At 49.0% G+C, this 20,206-nt stretch overlaps 1 protein-coding gene across 2 annotated transcripts in view; it reads left to right on the forward strand.

Moving 5' to 3' along the window:
- Positions 1–19,299, forward strand: part of serpinc1 (serpin peptidase inhibitor, clade C (antithrombin), member 1) — a 29,585-nt gene extending 10,286 nt beyond the window's left edge. For both annotated transcript variants that reach the window (XM_078217944.1, XM_078217943.1), the window contains exons 2-7: positions 6,425–6,815; positions 12,903–13,118; positions 14,804–14,941; positions 16,947–17,340; positions 18,268–18,332; positions 19,009–19,299. In XM_078217944.1, the coding sequence (XP_078074070.1) occupies positions 6,426–6,815; positions 12,903–13,118; positions 14,804–14,941; positions 16,947–17,340; positions 18,268–18,332; positions 19,009–19,191 (1,386 nt within the window). In that variant the 5' untranslated portion in view covers position 6,425 and the 3' untranslated portion in view covers positions 19,192–19,299. The remainder of the gene's footprint in view (positions 1–6,424; positions 6,816–12,902; positions 13,119–14,803; positions 14,942–16,946; positions 17,341–18,267; positions 18,333–19,008) is intronic.
- Positions 19,300–20,206: the final 907 nt, after the last annotated feature.

The following is a 20,206-nucleotide window of genomic DNA, read 5'->3' on the forward strand; positions in this document are numbered from 1 at the left end:
AAATCCTGCTGGTGTTTTCAGTGGGAGTTTTCAAAACAATCTCCCGTACTCTGTGCACTGCAGAGTGCACTAGCGTGAATCCCATTGAAAATCAGGGCGTGGGGCCTATTCCCCCTGGAGAGCAGCATAATGCTGAGCGGGCCACTGCTCATGCGCCAACCATGGGCACTTTTCCCCTTGAGCAGTGCCAGGGGGCCCAGGCTGCCAATGCCCAGGGGGCGCCACCCTCCCGGCTCCTGACCCTTTGGGGGGCCTTGACGGCCTCCCCCTTCACTCCAGCTGGGTCAGGCCTCCAGCTCCCCGTAAGTGGGAGCTGCAGTAAACCCCGCTGGAGTGAACCACTCCTGGCCTTGGGGGGTGAGACACTAGCGGGCCCAGAGATTTCAGTCCCGGGCCCGCTAATGGGATTTAAATTGTATTAAAATGCTAATTTAAATAAATTATGCAGCTCCATGCCAATTTCTGGCACAGAGTTGACGGTACCGGAAATCCGGTGTCCGGAGAATCGCGGAGGCCATGGCGCTCAGCAGGGAGCTCGCTAAACGGACTCCACACGAGTCTCCCAGCCCGCTGTGCTAAAAAAGCAATGATGTGGAGATGCCGGTGTTGGACTGGGGTGAACACAGTAAGAAGTCTCACAACACCAGGTTAAAGTCCAACAGGTTTATTTGGTAGCAAATACCATAAGCTTTCGGAGCGATGCCCCTTCGTCAGATGGAGTAGTTATCTGTTCTCCAACAGTACACAGACACAGAAATCAAGTTACAGAATACTGATTAGAATGCAAATCTCTACAGCCAGCCAGGTCTTAAAAGGTACAGGTAATATGGGTGGAGGGAACATTAAACACAGGTTAAAGAGATGTGTATTGTCTCCAGACAGAACAGCTAGTGATATTATGCAAGATCAGGGGGAAAGCCGTGGTGAGCTGTGGGGGTTACTGATAATGTGACATAAATCCAACATCCCGGTTTAGGCCATCCTCGTGTGCGGAACTTGGCTATCAGTTTCTGCTCAGCGACTCTGCGCTGTCGTGTGTTGTGAAGGCCGCCTTGGAGAACGCTTACCTGAAGATCCAAGGCTGAATAGAACATAGAACAGTACAGCACAGAACAGGCCCTTCGGCCCACGATGTTGTGCCGAGCTTTATCTGAAACCAAGATCAAGCTATCCCACTCCCTATCATCCTGGTGTGCTCCATGTGCCTATCCAATAACCGCTTAAATGTTTCTAAAGTGTCTGACTCCACTATCACTGCAGGCAGTCCATTCCACACCCCAACCACTCTCTGCGTAAAGAACCTACCTCTGATATCCGTCCTGTATCTCCCACCACGAACCCTATAGTTATGCCCCCTTGTAATAGCTCCATCCACCCGAGGAAATAGTCTTTGAATGTTCACTCTATCTATCCCCTTCATCATTTTATACACCTCTATTAAGTCTCCCCTCAGCCTCCTCCGCTCCAGAGAGAACAGCCCTAGCTCCCTCAACCTTTCCTCATATGACCTACCCTCCAAACCAGGCAGCATCCTGGTAAATCTCCTCTGCACTCCTTCCAGCGCTTCCACATCCTTCCTACAGTGAGGTGACCAGAACTGCACACAATATTCCAAATGTGGTCTCACCAAGGTCCTGTACAGTTGCAGCATAACCCCACGGCTCTTAAACTCCAACCCCCTGTTAATAAAAGCTAACACACTATAGGCCTTCTTCACAGCTCTATCCCGTGACTGCTGAAGTGCTCCCCCACAGGAAGAGAACAGTCTTGCCTGGTGATTGTCGAGCGTTGTTCATTCATCCGTTGTCGTAGCGTCTGCATGGTTTCCCCAATGTACCATGCCTTGGGACATCCTTTCCTGCAGCGTATTAGGTAGACAACGTTGGCCGAGTTGCAAGAGTATGTACCGTGTACCTGGTAGATGGTGTTCTCACGTGAGATGATGGCATCCGTGTCGATGATCCGGCATGTCTTGCAGAGGTTGCTGTGGCAGGGTTGTGTGGTGTCATGGTCACTGTTCTCCTGAAGGCTGGGTAGTTTGCTGCGGACAATGGTCTGTTTGAGGTTGTGCGGTTGTTTGAAGGCAAGAAGTGGGGGTGTGGGGATGGCCTTGGCGAGATGTTCGTCTTCATCAATGACATGTTGAAGGCTCCGGAGGAGATGCCGTAGCTTCTCCGCTCCGGGGAAGTACTGGATGACGAAGGGTACTCTGTCCACCGTGTCCCGTGTTTGTCTTCTGAGGAGGTCGGTGCGGTTTTTCGCTGTGGCACGTCGGAACTGTTTATCGATGAGTCGAGCACCATATCCTGTTCTTATGAGGGCATCTTTCAGCGTCTGGAGGTGTCTGTTGTGATCCTCCTCATCCGAGCAGATCCTGTGTATTCGGAGGGCTTGTCCGTAGGGGATGGCTTCTTTTACGTGTTTAGGGTGGAAGCTGGAGAAGTGGAGCATCATGAGGTTATCCGTGGGCTTGCGGTACAGTGAGGTGCTGAGGCGACCGTCCTTAATGGAGATGCGTGTGTCCAAGAATGCAACCAATTCCGGAGAGTAGTCCATGGTGAGTCTGATGGTGGGATGGAACTTGTTGATGTCATCATGTAGTTGTTTCAGTGATTGCTCACCATGACTCCAAAGGAAGAAAATGTCATCGATGTATCTCGTGTATAGCATCGGTGAAGGTCCTGTGCGGTGAAGAAGTCTTGTTCGAACCTGTGCATGAAGATGTTGGCATATTGAGGTGCGAATTTTGTCCCCATGGCTGTTCCGTGTGTCTGGATGAAGAATTGGTTGTTGAAGGTGAAGACATTGTGGTCCAGGATGAAGCGGATGAGTTGTAAGATTGCATCTGGAAACTGGCAGTTGACGGCATTGAGTACTGAGGCCGTTGCAGCAATGCCATCGTCGTGAGGGATGCTGGTGTAGAGTGCCGAGATGTCCATTGTGACGAGGAGTGCTCCTGGTTCAACTGCTCCATGTGTGTTGAGTTTCTGTAGGAAGTCCGTAGTGTCGCGACAAAAGCTGGGGGTTCTTTGTACAATGGGTTTCAAGATGCCCTCGACATAGCCGGAGAGGTTCTCGCACAGGGTTCCATTTCCTGAAACGATGGGACGGCCGGGTGTGTTTGCCTTGTGTATTTTTGGGAGGCAGTAGAGATCTCCAACGCGTGGAGTACGTGGGATGAGAGCACGGAGGGTGCTCTGAAGGTCCAGATCAAAGGTTTTGATCAGAGTGTTGAGTTGACGGGTGTGTTCTTTGGTCGGATCTGTGGGTAACTGTCTGTAGTGTTCCTCGTTGTTCAGTTGTCGGTACACTTCTTTGCAGTAATCCGTTCTGTTCAGTATGACGATGGCCCCTCCTTTGTCTGCTGGTTTGATGACAATGTTGCGGTTGGTCTTGAGAGCGTGGATGGCATTGCGTTGTGCTTGGGTGATGTTCGGTGCTGTCTTGTGAGTGCGGCTGATGAATTTGGTGTTGGTGCGTCACGTGAGATGATGGCATCTGTGTCGATGATCGGGTACATCTTGTAGAGGTTGCTGTGGCAGAGTTGTGTGGTGTCGTGGTCACTGTTCTCCTGAAGGCTGGGTAGTTCCCCAGAGTGGAGAAGCTGCGACATCTTCTCCGGAGCCTTCAACATGTCATTGATGAAGACGAACATCTCGCCAAGGCCATCCCCACACCCCCACTTCTTGCCTTCAAACAACCACACAACCTCAAACAGACCATTGTCCGCAGCAAACTACCCAGCCTTCAGGAGAACAGTGACCATGACACCACACAACCCTGCCACAGCAACCTCTGCAAGACGTGCCGGATCATCGACACGGATGCCATCATCTCACGTGAGAACACCATCTACCAGGTACACGGTACATACTCTTGCAACTCGGCCAACGTTATCTACCTGATACGCTGCAGGAAAGGATGTCCCGAGGCATGGTACATTGGGGAAACCATGCAGACGCTACGACAACGGATGAATGAACACCGCTCGACAATCACCAGGCAAGACTGTTCTCTTCCTGTGGGGGAGTACTTCAGCAGTCACGGGCATTCAGCCTTGGATCTTCAGGTAAGCGTTCTCCAAGGCGGCCTTCACAACACACGACAGCGCAGGGTCGCTGAGCAGAAACTGATAGCCAAGTTCCGCACACATGAGGATGGCCTAAACCGGGATGTTGGATTTATGTCACATTATCAGTAACCCCCACAGCTCGCCACAGCTTTCCCCCTGATCTTGCATAATATCACTAGCTGTTCTGTCTGGAGACAATACACATCTCTTTAACCTGTGTTTAATGTTCCCTCCACCCATATTATCTGTACCTTTTAAGACCTGGCTGGCTGTAGAGATTTGCATTCTGATCAGTATTCTGTAACTTGATTTCTGTGTCTGTGCACTGTTGGAGAACAGATAACTACTCCATCTGACGAAGGGGCATCGCTCCGAAAGCTTATGGTATTTGCTACCAAATAAACCTGTTGGACTTTAACCTGGTGTTGTGAGACTTCTTACTAAAAAAGCAACACAGTGGGCTGGGAGAATCGCCCCTTTTTTTATATTTTAAATTCACTTATCTCATTGCTAATATCCTTATTCAATGTCATGTCCGCCTGTTTTAACTCCCTGGTAAATACTGAAGCAAACTGGCTGTTTAATATTTCTGCCAACTCTCTATTGTTCCCTGTGGTATTATCCTAGTTATCCCTGAATGGTACAATATCTCTTACAGCCTTCCTTCTTTATTACCAATCTGCCTGTAAAATATTTTATTATTTTGATTTATGCTCCTTGATAATTTAACATCATAGTTCCTCTGCCTTGTTTATATATTAATTATTTAGATGAGGGACCTAAATGTAATATCTCCAAATTTTCAGATGACACAAAGCTGGGTGGAAGGGTGAGCTGTGAGGACGATGCAGAGATGCTTCAGTATGATTTGGACAAGCTGAGTGTGTGGGCAAATGCATGGCAGGTGCAGTATAGTGTGGATAAATGTGAGGTTATCCACTTTCGTAGCAAAAACAGGAAGACAGATTACTATCTGAATGTCCACAAATTAAGAGAGGGGAATGTGAGACCTGGGTGTCCTCGCACATCGTCGCTGAAGGAAAGCATGCAGGTGCAGCAGGTGGTAAAGAAGGCAAATGATATGTTGGCCTTCATAGAGTGAGGATTTGAGTGCAGGAGCAGGGATGTCTTATACAGGGCGTTGGTGAGGCCACATTTGGAATATTTAGGTGGAATTCTGACTTAGAGGCGTTCGGTCATAATCCCACGGATGGTAGTTTCACACCATTGGCTCCTCAGCCAAGCACATACACCAAATGTCTGAACCTGCAGTTCCTCTCGTACTGTGCAGGATTACTTTTGCAACAACACTTTTTATCATCACTACGGTAAAACTAACCTGTCTCACGACGGTCTAAACAACTCACATTCCCTATGAGTATATATGAACAATCCAACTTCACAATGATAGGAAGAGCCAACATTGAAGCATCAAAAAGCAACGTCGCCGTAAAGTGCAGTTTTGGTCTCCTTATCTGAGCAAGGATGTTCTTGCTATAGGATGTTCTCTGCAGAGAAGGTTTACTAGGCTGATTCCTGAGAGATTGAATCGGTTAGGATTATATTCACTGGAGTTCAGAGGGATGAGGAGGGAATCACATAGAAACCTATAAAGTTCAAATAGGACTAGACAGGATAGATACAGGAAGGATGTTCCTGATGGTGGAAGTGTCCAGAACCAGGGGTCATAGTTTAAGGATAAGGGATAAATCTTTTAGGGCTGAGGTGAGGAGAAATTTCTTCACTCAGAGAGTGGTCAGCCTGTGGAACTCACTACCACAGAAAGCAATTGAGGCCAAAAACATTGTGTGTTTTCAAGGAGCAGTTAGATATAGTTCTTGGGACGAATGGGATCAAAGAATATGGAGGTAAGACAGGATCAGGTTATTGAGTTGGATGATCCACCATCATCTTATTGAATGGTGGAGCAGGTTGGAAGGGCCAAATGGCCTCCTCCTGCTCCTATTTTCTATGTTTCTGTGTTTCTCTCCTGATCTCTTTGTATTCTCCCTTATCCCACACTCTGCTGTCGATGTACTTAACTCTTCCCATATATCCACATTCATCCATGGACTCTTATTAGTGTTTAGTTGTTCTTTTGCCATAATAATTTTTCCTGCACTCCGTTAAACACATTTTTCAATGTTTTTCAACATTATTCTTTGCCAATATAGTTGCAATTTTATTTTTTGCAAGTTCTATTTGCTGACCCTCAGAATCAACTTGCATTTTCCACACCAGCATATGAAGCAATTTATATAATTGCAAATCTTTCTGTGACTGTACTTGTTAACGAATTGTATAACTGACCACCAGTTCTCGCTTTAAATCGGGCTGTTCATACCTTTCCAGGATGGAACTCCTTGCCTTGTTGCTCTCTGCAGCACTAGTGGGGGCGATAGATCCTACCACTTCCTCTGATAATGACCTGTCCCACTGCAACATCAAACTCAAGGACGTCCCAGGGCAACCGATGTGTGTCTATCGTACGCCAGACAAGAAAGTCGAGTCCACAGCAGCAGGGGCAACACAGCCCGAGTCCAGGGTACTTCCTGAGAACACCAACCCTCGGGTCTGGGAACTGTCCAGGGCCAACAGCAGATTCGCCTTTGATTTCTACAAACAGCTCAGCAAGTCGAAGTCCAATGGGGAGAATATCTTCCTATCGCCCCTGAGCATCTCCACAGCTTTCGCCATGACCAAACTTGGAGCATGTGGGGAAACCCTGAGGCAACTCATGGAGGTGTGTGATCTTCAGTACTGAGAGAGTGCTGCACTGTCAGAGGGTCAGTACTGAGGGAGTGCTGGATTGTCAGAGGGTCAGTACTGAGGGAGTGCTGCACTATCAGAGGGTCAGTACTGAAGGAGTGCCACACTGTCAAAGGGTCAGTACTGAAGGAATGCTGCACTGTCTAAGGGTCAGTACATAGGGAGTGCTGCACTGTCAGAGGGTCAGTACTGAGGGAGTGCTGCACTATCAGAGGGTCAGTACTGAGGGAGTGCCGCACTATCAGAAGGTCAGTACTGAGGGAGTGCTGCACTGTCACAAGGTCAGTAGTGAGGGAGTGCCACACTGTTGGAGGGTCAGTACTGAGGGAGTGCTGCACTGTCAGAAGGTCGGTACTGAGAGAGTGCTGCACTGTCAGAGGGTCAGTACTGAGGGAGTGCTGGATTGTCAGAGGGTCAGTACTGAGGGAGTGCTGGATTGTCAGAGGGTCAGTACTGAGGGAGTGCTGGATTGTCAGAGGGTCAGTACTGAGGGAGTGCTGCACTGTCAGAGGGTCAGTACTGAAGGAGTGCCGCACTGTCAAAGGGTCAGTACTGAAGGAATACTGCACTGTCTAAGGGTCAGTACATAGGGAGTGCTGCACTGTCAGAGGGTCAGTACTGAGGGAGTGCTGCACTGTCACAGGGTCAGTACTGAGGGAGTGCTGCACTGTCACAGGGTCAGTACTGAGGGAGTACTGCACTTTCAGATGGTCAGTACTGAGGGAGTGCCACACTGTTGGAGGGTCAGTACTGAGGGAGTGCTGCACTGTCAGAGGGTCAGTACTGAGGGAGTGCTGCACTTTCAGATGGTCAGTACTGAGGGAGTGCTCCACTGTCAGACAGTCAGTACTGAGGGAGTGCTGCACTGTCAGAGGGTCAGTACTGAGGGAGTGCTGCACTGTCAGAGAGTCAGTACTGAGGGAGTGCTGCACTGTCAGAGGGTCAGTACTGAGGGAGTGCTGGATTGTCAGAGGGTCAGTACTGAGGGAGTGCTGGATTGTCAGAGGGTCAGTACTGAGGGAGTGCTGGATTGTCAGAGGGTCAGTACTGAGGGAGTGCTGCACTGTCAGAGGGTCAGTACTGAAGGAGTGCCGCACTGTCAAAGGGTCAGTACTGAAGGAATACTGCACTGTCTAAGGGTCAGTACATAGGGAGTGCTGCACTGTCAGAGGGTCAGTACTGAGGGAGTGCTGCACTGTCACAGGGTCAGTACTGAGGGAGTGCTGCACTGTCACAGGGTCAGTACTGAGGGAGTACTGCACTTTCAGATGGTCAGTTCTGAGGGAGTGCCACACTGTTGGAGGGTCAGTACTGAGGGAGTGCTGCACTGTCAGAGGGTCAGTACTGAGGGAGTGCTGCACTTTCAGATGGTCAGTACTGAGGGAGTGCTCCACTGTCAGACAGTCAGTACTGAGGGAGTGCTGCACTGTCAGAGGGTCAGTACTGAGGGAGTGCCGCACTATCAGAGGGTCAGTGGTGAGGGAGTGCTGAACTGTCACAGGGTCAGTAGTGAGGAAGTGCTGCACTGTCAGAGGGTCAGTACTGAGGGAGTGCTGCACTGTCAGAGGGTCAGTACTGAGGGAGTGCTGCACTGTCAGAGGGTCAGTACTGAGGGAGTACTGCACTTTCAGATGGTCAGTACTGAGGGAGTGCTGAACTGTCACAGGGTCAGTAGTGAGGAAGTGCTGCACTGTCAGAGGGTCAGTACTGAGGAAGTGCTGCACTGTCAGAGGGTCAGTACTGAGGGAGTGCTGCACTGTCAGAGGGTCAGTACTGAGGAAGTGCTGCACTGTCAGAGGGTCAGTACTGAGGGAGTGCTGCACTGTCAGAGGGTCAGTACTGAGGGAGTACTGCACTTGCAGATGGTCAGTACTGAGGGAGTGCTGTACTGATGGAGGGTCAATACTGAGGGAGTGCTGCACTGTCAGAGGGTCAGTACTGAGGGAGCGCTGCACTGTCAGAGGGTCAGTACTGAGGGAGTGCTGTACTGATGGAGGGTCAATACTGAGGGAGTGCTGCACTGTCAGAGGGTCAGTACTGAGGAAGTGCTGCACTGTCAGAGGGTCAGTACTGAGGGAGTGCTGCACTGTCAGAGGGTCAGTACTGAGGGAGTACTGCACTTTCAGATGGTCAGTACTGAGGGAGTGCTGTACTGATGGAGGGTCAATACTGAGGGAGTGCTGCACTGTCAGAGGGTCAGTACTGAGGGAGCGCTGCACTGTCAGAGGGTCAGTACTGAGGGAGTGCTGTACTGATGGAGGGTCAATACTGAGGGAGTGCTGCACTGTCACAGGGTCAGTAGTGAGGGAGTGCCGCACTGTCAGAGGGTCAGTACTGAGGGAGTGCTGCACTGTCAGAGGGTCAGTACTGAGGGAATGCCACACTGTTGGAGGGCGTGTCTTTAGGATAAGTTAAAGCAAAGCTGTAACTGCCTTTTCATTCAATGTAAAAGATGCCACTCCAGAATTTCAAAGAAAGCAGGGTAGTTTGTCCGGATTTCTGGTGACAGTTATTCCTCAACCTATATAACTATGACTGATTTGCCAAGGGTCTTTTAGCACATTGTTGTTTGTTGGATCTTGCTGTGCAAAATTTGCTTTCCTTGTTACCCCCATTTCAACAGTCAGTTCATTTCAGAAATATTTCATTGACTGGAAAACATCTTGAGATGTTCTGAGGTTGTCAAAGGTGCTACAGAAATGCATGTCTTTCTGTTCCTCTATTAGGTAACCCCTCAGACTTCTCTTATCCAGGAACAGTAGTATTTCCTAATAATGTCACACTCACCCTATTTACTCAGACCAATCCCTTTGTGGGTTTCCTCCAGGGTCCTGGCTGAGAGTAGGAGAATTTCTCATAACCATATGCTTCTTTTCAGTGGGTGGTGTTTGGGGGAGAGTTCACACAGTACTCACTTAAACCTTGCTTCTAGGAGGAGGCCATTCAGCCCCTCGAGCCTATCCCACCATTCAATGATATCATGGCTGATCTGTATCTTAACTCCATTTCTCCAGCTTGCTCCATAACCCTCAATCCCCTTGTGTCAGAAAAACCGATCAGGCTCGGTTTGAACATTTTCAGTTGGCTCCCCCGCAGCCTCAACAGCTTTTTTTCAGGGAGAAAGTTCCAGATTTCCACCACTCTCCAAGTGACGAAGTGTTTCCTGATCTCACCCCTGAAGGGCTGGGCTGGGATTTGAGGATTCGGTGACCTTGTTCCGGATGTTCCACCAGCGGACATCGTTTCTCTCTGTCTACTCTCATCATCTTCAATCTTTATTCATTTCAAACACCTCAGTTAGTGAAAGTTTGGAGATTGGGACTGTCAGCCATCAAGCCGTTTGTTAATCATTTCCCCAAGAAGCTCTGCACCTTTCAGTCAATATTTGCAATCAACATTGTGTTCCATAGTGGCATTGGTTATTTTTCTGATCCTCATTGTGAGCCACAGCTCCATGATTGCAGTGACCTTCTCCAATAACCTCATTGCATGATTGCAGTGACCTTCTCCAATAACCAGCCAATCATCCAACTTCACATGACAACTTCAGAGTCAGTGGACAATTTTATCATGATGATGCGGTCTGGGGATGGGGGCGATGGATGATCACAACCAATCCCAACCCTGTTTACAGCCAATCCCGAATCTGGTCTCAGCCAATTGGAACCCTGTTTACAGCCAATCTTGGATCCCATCTCAACCAATCCCAACTCAGTTTACAACCAATCCTGCATCCAATCTCAGCCAATCTGAACCCTGTTTTCGGTTGCCCACAACAGCAATACCTTGTGTTTATATAGTACCTTTAAAGTAGTAACCTGTACTAAATTTACCAGAGCATAATCCAGACAACATTTGACACTGAGCCATAAATTGGAGGCATTAGTCAGGAGGCCAAAAGCTTGGTCAAAGAATCAGAGAGATGAAGGAGCCTTTTAATGGCGAGCAGTAGAGTGATTGGGATGACAAACCTCCAGGACACTGCTATCTGTAAATCCTGGAGAAAAATCATCTGAACAATAAAAAAAAGATTTTATCCTTTGTTGTTTTCTTTGAATATTTCTCTTTACTTGATGCAGAAATATTGAAAATGGAAAATAAAGGCTTTTGGCTGACAGTAAAGCATTATCTAATTGGGTAATAAGTCTTTTTGCTTTCCAGTTGGTGTGGAAAAGCAGTGCGTCACAAGGATGGATGTGTTGACTGGTGAATGGAAGGGTGTGGGGCAAGTCATGTAATAAAAGTGGCAGGATCACATTTGATCAAACATTTAAAAGCAGGGCGATTTAGAGAGAGAGAGATTTCAGGAGCTTAGGGCCTAGGCAGCTGAAGGTGTGACCACCAATGAAGAATGATTATATCTATCTGGAGATCAGCTAGAGGCTGGAACCAGAGGAGGGCAGAGATCTCAGAGAGTGGACTAGAGGAAAATAGAGAAATACAGGTTATAGGGTCTGAAGGAGGTTACAGAGATAGGGAGTGTTGTGGGGCTGAAGTAGGTTGAAGAGATCATAGAAATCATAGAAACCCTACAGTGCAGAAGGAGGCCATTCGGCCCATCGAGTCTGCACCGACCACAATCCCACCCAGGCCCCACATATTTACCCGCTAATCCCTCTAACCTACACATCTCAGGACTCTAAGGGGCAATTTTTAACCTGGCCAATCAACCTAACCCGCACACCTTTGGACTGTGGGAGGAAACCGGAGCACCCGGAGGAAACCCACGCAGACACGAGGAGAATGTGCAAACTCCACACAGGCAGTGACCCGAGCCGGGAATTGAACCCGGGACCCTGGAGCTGTGAAGCAGCAGTGCTAACCACTGTGCTACCGTGCCGTGGGGAGGATCGTTGGGGCTGGAGGAGGTTACAGAGATAGCGAGGATTGTAGGGACTGGAGGAAATTACAAAGATAATGAGGGTTCTAGAGGCTAGAGGAGGTTACACAGATAGGGAGGGTTGCAGGAGCTGAAGGAGATTACAGAGATAATGAGGGTTGTAGGGGTTGGAGGAGGTTACAAAGAAAGGGAATGTTGTAGGGGCTGGAGAGGTTACAGAGATAGGGAGGGTTATAGGGGCTGGAGGAGGTTACAGATATAGGGCGGGTTGTAGGGGCTGGAGGAGATTAAAGAGATAGGGAGTGTTGTAGGGGCTGGAGGAGGTTACAGAGATAGGGAGTGTTGTTGGGGCTGGAGAAGGTTACAAAGATAGGGAGGATTGTTGGAGCTGGAGGAGGTTACAGAGATGGAGAGGGTTGTCCGAGCTGGAGGAGGTTACAGAGATAGGGAGTATTGTAGGGGCTGGAGGAGGTTGCAGAGATAGTGTTGTTGGGGCTGGAGAAGATTACAGAGATAGGGAGGGGTATAGGGGCTGGAGGAGGTTACAGAGATAGGGAGTATTGTTGGGACTAGAGGAGGTTACAGAGATAGGGAGGGTTGTTGGAGCTGGAGGAGGTTACAGAGATGGAGAGGGTTGTTCGAGCTGGAGGAGGTTACAGAGATAGGGAGTACTGTAGGGGCTGGAGGAGGTTGCAGAGATAGTGTTGTTGGGGCTGGAGAAGATTACAGAGATAGGGAGGGGTATAGGGGCTGGAGAAGGTTACAGAGATAGGGAAGTTGTTGGGGCTGAAGGAGGTTACAGAGGTAGGGAGGGGTAGAGGGGCTGAAGGAGGTTATAGAGTTAGGGAGGTTGTAGGGGCTGAAGAATGTTACAGAGATGGACATGAAGGAACATGGAAATGTGGCCAAGTTCCCCCATCCCACCTCAGTTAGAGACCAGAACATGGAAGAGGCTTGGATAATTCAGTGCTGAGGGTTGGGTTTGTCACTCCCTGCCCCAATCACACCCCACTCACCACACCGACACCAGCCACATCCTGCCCCAACGATCAGGAAGGGGAAATAGTCAATAGTTTTGGGGTGGTGATGAATATGGTAAGGTGTGTGGCAATGGCCGATTGTGAGCAGTCATCCCCAAGATGTTGTTGTGGGAGTGTCAAGCAGTGGTTTCAACTGTTTTCTCATCCACCCCTCCCTCACTCCTTCCCTCCCTATCTGCAGGTCTTCAAATTCGACAGCATCACGGAGAAGACGTCAGACCAGGTTCACTACTTTTTCGCCAAACTCAACTGCCGCCTGTATCGGAAAGCCAACAAGTCCTCAGAGCTGGTGTCAGCAAACCGCCTCTTTGGTGACAAGTCTCTGACGTACAACGAAACATTCCAGAATATCAGCGAGGCAGTGTACCGGGCCAAACTCATCCCGGTCAACTTCAAGGTGAGGGGCAGGGAGAGACGGAAAAACATGGAGAGGAAGGAAAATGAGGGGAGAGGCGTGGATGGGAGGGTTATGAATAGGAGGAGAGTGGAGGGAAGAGACTGAGAGTGGGTCAAATGGAGGGATATAGAAGAGGGGAAGGAAAGATGAGGGAAGGGTGAGTGGGGGAGGGAGGGATGGGGGAATGTTTGTCATCAGCAGTTCCAGATCCCAAGGAAGGTCACTTGGGCCCATAAAAGGCAGCTTCACCTCCAGCCGCTCATTAAAAAGATCAGGCCTCATGGGGAAAGCCTTCTTTCCTCAATCCCCGCCCAAACATACCCAGGCTGCAGGAGGAGACTGCAGAAACCCCGGGGAATCGTCACTCTCTCCACTATACCTTTCCTCAAGCAGTTGTGAGAATGCCTGAGGAAATCCACCACCAACATGAAAAGGGCCTTCCATCTTCCACAAATAATTGCAGAGCAGTGCAGGATCTTCATGGTAACCTTCTCACCATTGAGTCACAACTTCAACTTCCACCTGATCAAGACATTTCCCGACTGACGTTCCAGTGCTGCACTGAGGGAATGTTGCACTGTCAGAGGGTCAGTACTGAGGGAGTGCTGCACTGTCAGAGGCTCAGTACTGAGGGAGTGCTGCACTGTCAGGGGGTCAGTACTGAGGGAGTGCTGCACTGTCAGGGGGTCGGTACTGAGGGAGTGCTGCACTGTCAGAGGGTCAGTACTGAGGGAATGCTGCACTGTCAGGGGGTCGGTACTGAGGGAGTGCTGCACTGTCAGGGGGTCAGTACTGAGGGAGTGCTGCACTGTCAGGGGGTCAGTACTGAGGGAGTGCTGCACTGTCAGAGGGTCAGTACTGAGGGAATGCTGCACTGTCAGGGGGTCGGTACTGAGGGAGTGCTGCACTGTCAGGGGGTCAGTACTGAGGGAGTGCTGCACTGTCAGGGGGTCAGTACTGAGGGATGCTGCACTGCCAGAGGGTCAGTACTGAGGGAATGCTGCACTGTCAGAGGGTAGTACTAAGAGAGTGCTGCACTGTCAGAGGGTCAGTACTGAGGGAGCACTGCACTGTCAGGGGGTCAGTACTGAGGGAATGCTGCACTGTCAGGGGGTCAGTACTGAGGGAGTGCTGCACTGTCGGGGTCAGTACTGAGGGAGTGCTGCACTGTCAGGGGGGTCAGTACTGAGGGAGTGCTGCACTGTCAGGGGGGTCAGTACTGAGGGAGTGCTGCACTGTCAGGGGGTCAGTACTGAGGAAGTGCTGCACTGTCAGGGGGTCAGTACTGAGGGAGTGCTGCACTGTCAGAGGGTCAGTACTGAGGGAGTGCTGCACTGTCAGAGGGTCAGTACTGAGGGAGTGCTGCACTGTCAGATGACTTAATCTTTCAAAGAAGATGTTAAACTGAGACATTTGGACTCTTGTGTGAACATAAAAGACCCCATGGCACTAAGCAAAGAAGAGTAGGGCAGTTCTCTTAGTGTCCTGGCCAACATTAATCTCTCAATCATTCTGATAGTCTCTCATTGCTGTCTATGGGATCTCTCTGTGTGCACATTGGATGTCGTATTTTTTGCAATCTGGCTGCAACTGTTTCCATAAGAAAGTCACCAAACTTCCATACAACTTTGGGAAGTTCTGAGATTGTGAGCGGCATGATTTAAATACAAGACTTTCTTTGACAGGAAAACACAAAAACAGCCAGAAAAATCATCAACTCTTGGGTGGCCAACAAGACCGAGGGACTGATCAGGGATGTCATCCCTCCAGATGCGATTACACCCTTCACCACCCTGGTCATTGTTAACGCAATCTACTTTAAGGTAGGTTCATAGATCACCCAGTGCCCCTGTTCGGTTGCTACCAGAGATTTCAGAGGCCAGAATGTTCCAGATTATTACTTGAATGGGTGTAAATTGAGAGAGGTGGATCCTCAAAAAAACCTTGGTGTCCTCGTGCATCAGTAGCTGAAAGTAAGCACACAGGCGGTAAAGAAGGCAAATGGTATGTTGGTCTCCATAGCGAGAGGATTTGAGTATAGGGATAGGGATGTTTTACTGCAATTGTATAGGGCGTTGGTGAGGCCACACCTGGAGTATTGTGTGCCGTTTTGGTGTCCTTTTCTGAGGAAGGATGTCCTTGCTATAGAGGGGGTACAGCGAAGGTTACCAGGCTGATTCCTGGGATGGCAGGTCTGCCATATGAGGAGGGGCTGACTCGGTTAGGAATATATTAACCAGAGTTTAGACGGGTGAGAGGGGATCTCATAGAAACTTATAAAATTCTAACAGGGTTAGACAGGGTAGATTCAGAAAGAATGTTCCCAATGGTGGGGGAGTCCAGAACTAGAGGTCATAGTTTGAGGATAAGGCGTAAACCTTTTCGAACTGAGGTGAGGAGAAATTTCTTCAACCAGTGAGTGGTGAATGTTTGGAATTCACTACCACAGAATATACTTGAGGTCAAAAAGCTGTCTGATTTCAAGAAGAAATTAGCTCTAGGGGTTAAAGGAATCAGGGGATATGGGGGGAAGAGGGGATAGGATATTGAATTCAATGATCAGCCATGATCAAAATAAATGGCAGAGCAGGCTCGGGGGATCGTATGGCCTACTTCTGCTTCTAGTTTCTATGTTTCCCCAAGCGGAGATAGTGGTGGAGCCTCATTACGTCAGCTCTCCAGGTACATGATGTTACCTCTGGGGATATCACAGGGCTTCCCCATGAAGGAGCTGTGACTGAGACCCAGGCTGACTGTGTATCTCAGAACAATAATCGTGATATGTTGACGCTGATTCCCCCCCCCACCCCCCCCCCCACCCCCGCCCCATCCCTGCCCCCCCCCCCAGCATCCACCCCATCCCTGAGACTCCTGGCAACAGGTCAGCGAGACATCCGGCCTCTGAAACACAGCCATGGCTTCGGTTGACCAACAGCTGTGCTCACGTTTACCCTCCGCCCAGGTGCATGAGAGGCTGTGCATGTGATTCCAGTCGCATAGTGAAAGCACTCTACACTTTCATCCCAATATCTGGGAATGTCCCACCTCTGCTTCCTGGTCTCAATCAAGGTTGCAAAATTAGGGGCACTCTGGCTGCAAGTATCCCTGATTCAGAACGGTGATTCAGGGCGGCACGGTGGCCCAGTGGTTAGCACTGCAGGCTCACAGCTCCAGGAACCTGGGTTTGATTCCTGATCTGTGTGGAGTCTGCACGTTCTTCCCGCGTCTGCGTGCTCCGGTTTCCTCCCACAGTCTGAAAGACGTGCTGGTTAGATGCAGTGGCCATGCTAAGTTCTCCCTCAGTGTACCCGAACAGGTGCCGGAGTGTGGCGAGTAGGGAATTTTCACAGTAACTTCATTGCACTGTTAATGTAAGCCTACTTGTGACTAATAAATAAACTTAACTTAAGGGATGTTGATGGTGAAAAAAAGGTTTTGGCCAAAGTTTTCCACTCGCTCACTCATTACCTTGTGATCTCCTTCAGCACAGTGCGCCGCCCCCTGAGACATCTACATTCCTCTCATTCTGGCCTCTTTCCCATCCCAATTTTCTGCACTCTGCCGTTGGTGGCTGTGCCTTCAGCTGCTTAGGGCCTAAGCTGTGGATTTCCTTCTCTAAGCCCTACATCTTTTATCTCTCTCCCCTCCTTCAAGACCCCCTTTGACAAAGTTTCAGTTGCCTGGCCTAATGTCACCCTTTGTGGCTGACATTTTGTCTTTTTACACTCCTGTGAAGCATCATGGGAATATGTTACCATACAAATAGAACAAGTTTGTGGTTATAAACTTGAGGGGGCAATTATTAAACATTTGAACCTGTTTGTGCAGGGTCTGTGGAAATCAATGTTTGAGAAGAAGAGGACGGTGACAAAGGAATTTGAGAGAATAGCTAACGGCCATTGCCAAGTCCCCATGATGCAGCAGCAGGGCTCCTTCCGTTTTGGCAAATTCTCCAAGGATGCGGTGAAGGTGATCGAGCTCCCGTACAAGGGGGACGATGTGACCATGGTGCTGATTCTCCCCACGGCAGAAGGGGGCCTGGGGGTGCTGGAAGAACAGTTGACCCACGATAAGGTGGTGGGGTGGCTCAGCCAGCTGAGTATGACGGACGTCGATCTCTCATTGCCCCGGTTCCGGGTCGAGGATTCTTTCAGTCTGACCGACAAGCTGAAGCAGATGGGCCTGGTCGACCTCTTCAACCCTGAGAAAGCCGATTTGCCAGGTTTGATAGGACTGCCCTCCTAGTTGTATTCCAGATTGCCCTTCGTCTCCCTTGCTCCCCATCTTTCTCCCTCCCGTTTTGCACTGTCCTCCCTTTCGCACTCTCATTTACGCTCCTGCCCAATAAATTAGCCCCTATGTTTCCTCATTCCTGTTAACCTGCAATCACTGCACTACACTATACTCCACCAATGGCTTCCAAGAGCAGGATGTTGGGTTTTGGGTCAAGACATCAGGGTCAAAAGGGGGTCATGGCTACACACGGCATGGGATACAGTTGCCCCACAGTGACTTTCCCCAAATTGACCGAGTACAGGATGGCGGGTCCTCACCATCCAATTGAAGACAGTAAGTAGACACTTGAAGATGAAAGGAGCCGCGCCTGTGGTTCAGGTAAGAGACACAGCTCCGCCATTTTGAGGCACAGTCTCTCCAAATCCTAAAAGTTTGAAAAATGGCCACACTAGCCAGACCACCATTGTGGAAGAAAATCCCTTCCAAGGGCAGCCTGTTGTAATAAGGAAGATGTAGGGCCTCAAAGCCTGACTTGAGCTTAGCCTTTGAGTCTGCTGCTGGGAGATTACCACTAGGCCTGATCCAGTCAGCCTCTGCAACAGGTCTTTACTCGGCCTTTCTTGGTTCCCTGTCGTTCATGGATGGATGGATAGCCCTTCTGCTGCTAAACCCACCTCCGGGAAAATAGCTGGGTTTGTGGTGGGATTGGTACCAGCAAACTGACGTTGCTGTGAATTTCCGCACTTGCCCACCTCCGTAATCGCCAACCCGGTGTTTCAGCTGATACATCAGCAAGCAGGATTTGGCAACCAGTAGAATGCAAACAGCCTCAAACTGCTGACTGCTTCGATCTCCGCTTAGCAGGTAACTGAGTTTTGCTATTTAGTAACACTGGCTATCTTTGTTTTTACAGGGCTAGTTGAAGGGTTCTATAACAACTTTTATGTCTCAGATGCGTTCCATAAAGCCTTCCTGGAGGTATGATACAACCATAAAGCATTTCACCTCAGAATTGTAAGGGGACGGTTCCTTTGAGTCTTTGTTCTTTAGCAGGCCAAGGATCTGAAATAACTTCAGTGGCAAAATAAATCTAATTGTTGAGTATTGCTCCAGTTCCCATTGTCTTCATAACATTCCTTAGTCATTTACCCTACTGTAAATTCTTACGGTCAAAGAACAGTGTAGAGGGAGATTTTCTCTTAATCTATCCCTGTGCTATACCTGTCCTGGGAGTGTTTGTTGGGGACAGTATAGAGGGAGCTTTGCTCTGTATCTAACCCTGTGCTGTACCTGTCCTGGGAGTGTTTGTTGGGGACAGTGTAGAGGGAGCTTTGCTCTGTATCTAACCCTGTGCTGTACCTGTCCTGGGAGTGTTTGCTGGAGGCAGTGTAGAGGGAGCTTTACTCTGTTTCTAACCCTGTGCTGTACCTGTCCTGGGAGTGTTTGCTGAAGGCAGTGTAGAGGGAGCTTTACTCTGTTTCTAACCTTGTGCTGTACCTGTCCTGGGAGTGTTTGATGGGGCAGTGTAGAGGGAGCTTTACTCTGTTTCTAACCTTGTGCTGTACCTGTCCTGGGAGTGTTTCATGGGTTGATGTAGCAGGGTTTTTGTGGCTCTGTGCAGGATTGATCTGACCTGTGAATCTCTGGTTGCCAGGTGAATGAGGAAGGTAGTGAAGCAGCAGCAGCCACAGCCGTGATGGTGATGGGCCGGTCATTGCGGCCCAGCATGGAGATCTTCAATGCCAACCGTCCATTTCTCCTGCTGATTCGAGAAGTTGCCATCAATGCCATCATCTTCATGGGGAGAATATCTGACCCATGTGTTGAATCACAGTGAGGAGGGGAATGAATCATATCACTGTGACAATAATAAAACTCAATCAAGCAGTTTGATTGAGTTCCTGCAGTTCTCTTATTATAAGAAATAAAATAAAACAAACTTGTATTTTTATCATGTCTTTTATGACCAGCGATCATTCGAAAGCATTTGACAGCCAATCATGCTGCTTTTGAGGTGTAGTCACTATTGTAATGTAGGAAATGTGGCAGTCAGCATGCACACAGCAAGATCCTACAATAAGCAATCTGATAATGACCTGATAATTTGTTTTAATGATATTCATCAAGGGACACTCATTACCCATTCTCAATATAGTCCCAAGGACTCTGCCCCGAGAGGTCAAACAGGACCCTCAGTTTAAACATATGATCCGAAAGACAGCACCTCTGACAATGCTGCACTCCCTCAGTGAACTTAAGTTTAAGCTCCGGTCTCTATTGTGAAGCTTGAACCCAAAACAGCGGTGAGAGAACCAGCTCCGAGCCTTCACTGTTGTTGGATACACTGGTTAACTGGGGATGAAGTGGTGTCAGACTGGAGTCACAAATAAGGCAAACAGGCTAAGGACAGTGGATTCCAATCTTGAGAAGATATTAGTGAAGCAGCTGGGCTACTATAACAAAATTAACTTGCATTTAAATAGCACCTGGAATGTCACAAACCAACCCAAAGACTACCATTGGTGCATGACCATGGCCAAGCAAAGCTAGACACCAGGCTACATATGAGGATAGTGAGGCAGATGACTATAAAGACATTTTTTACTTCATTACTCTTTTATAGAATCCCTACAGTGTAGAAGGAGACTATTCAGCCCATTGGGTCTGCACCAACACTGATGACTATACACATAATTTTAAATGAAACTAACCCATGATCCCCAGCTACCTATGTTACCCGAGCTCTGAAACACCCCTTTTCCCAAACAACATCCAATATTAAGTAACCCGGTGAGCTAAATCCAGCAAAATAATTACCACATGCATGTCAAGGTGGTTACATCTGGGAAATG

Source organism: Mustelus asterias, chromosome 8, assembly GCF_964213995.1.
Source record: "Mustelus asterias chromosome 8, sMusAst1.hap1.1, whole genome shotgun sequence".
Taxonomy (NCBI): Eukaryota; Metazoa; Chordata; class Chondrichthyes; order Carcharhiniformes; family Triakidae; genus Mustelus; species Mustelus asterias.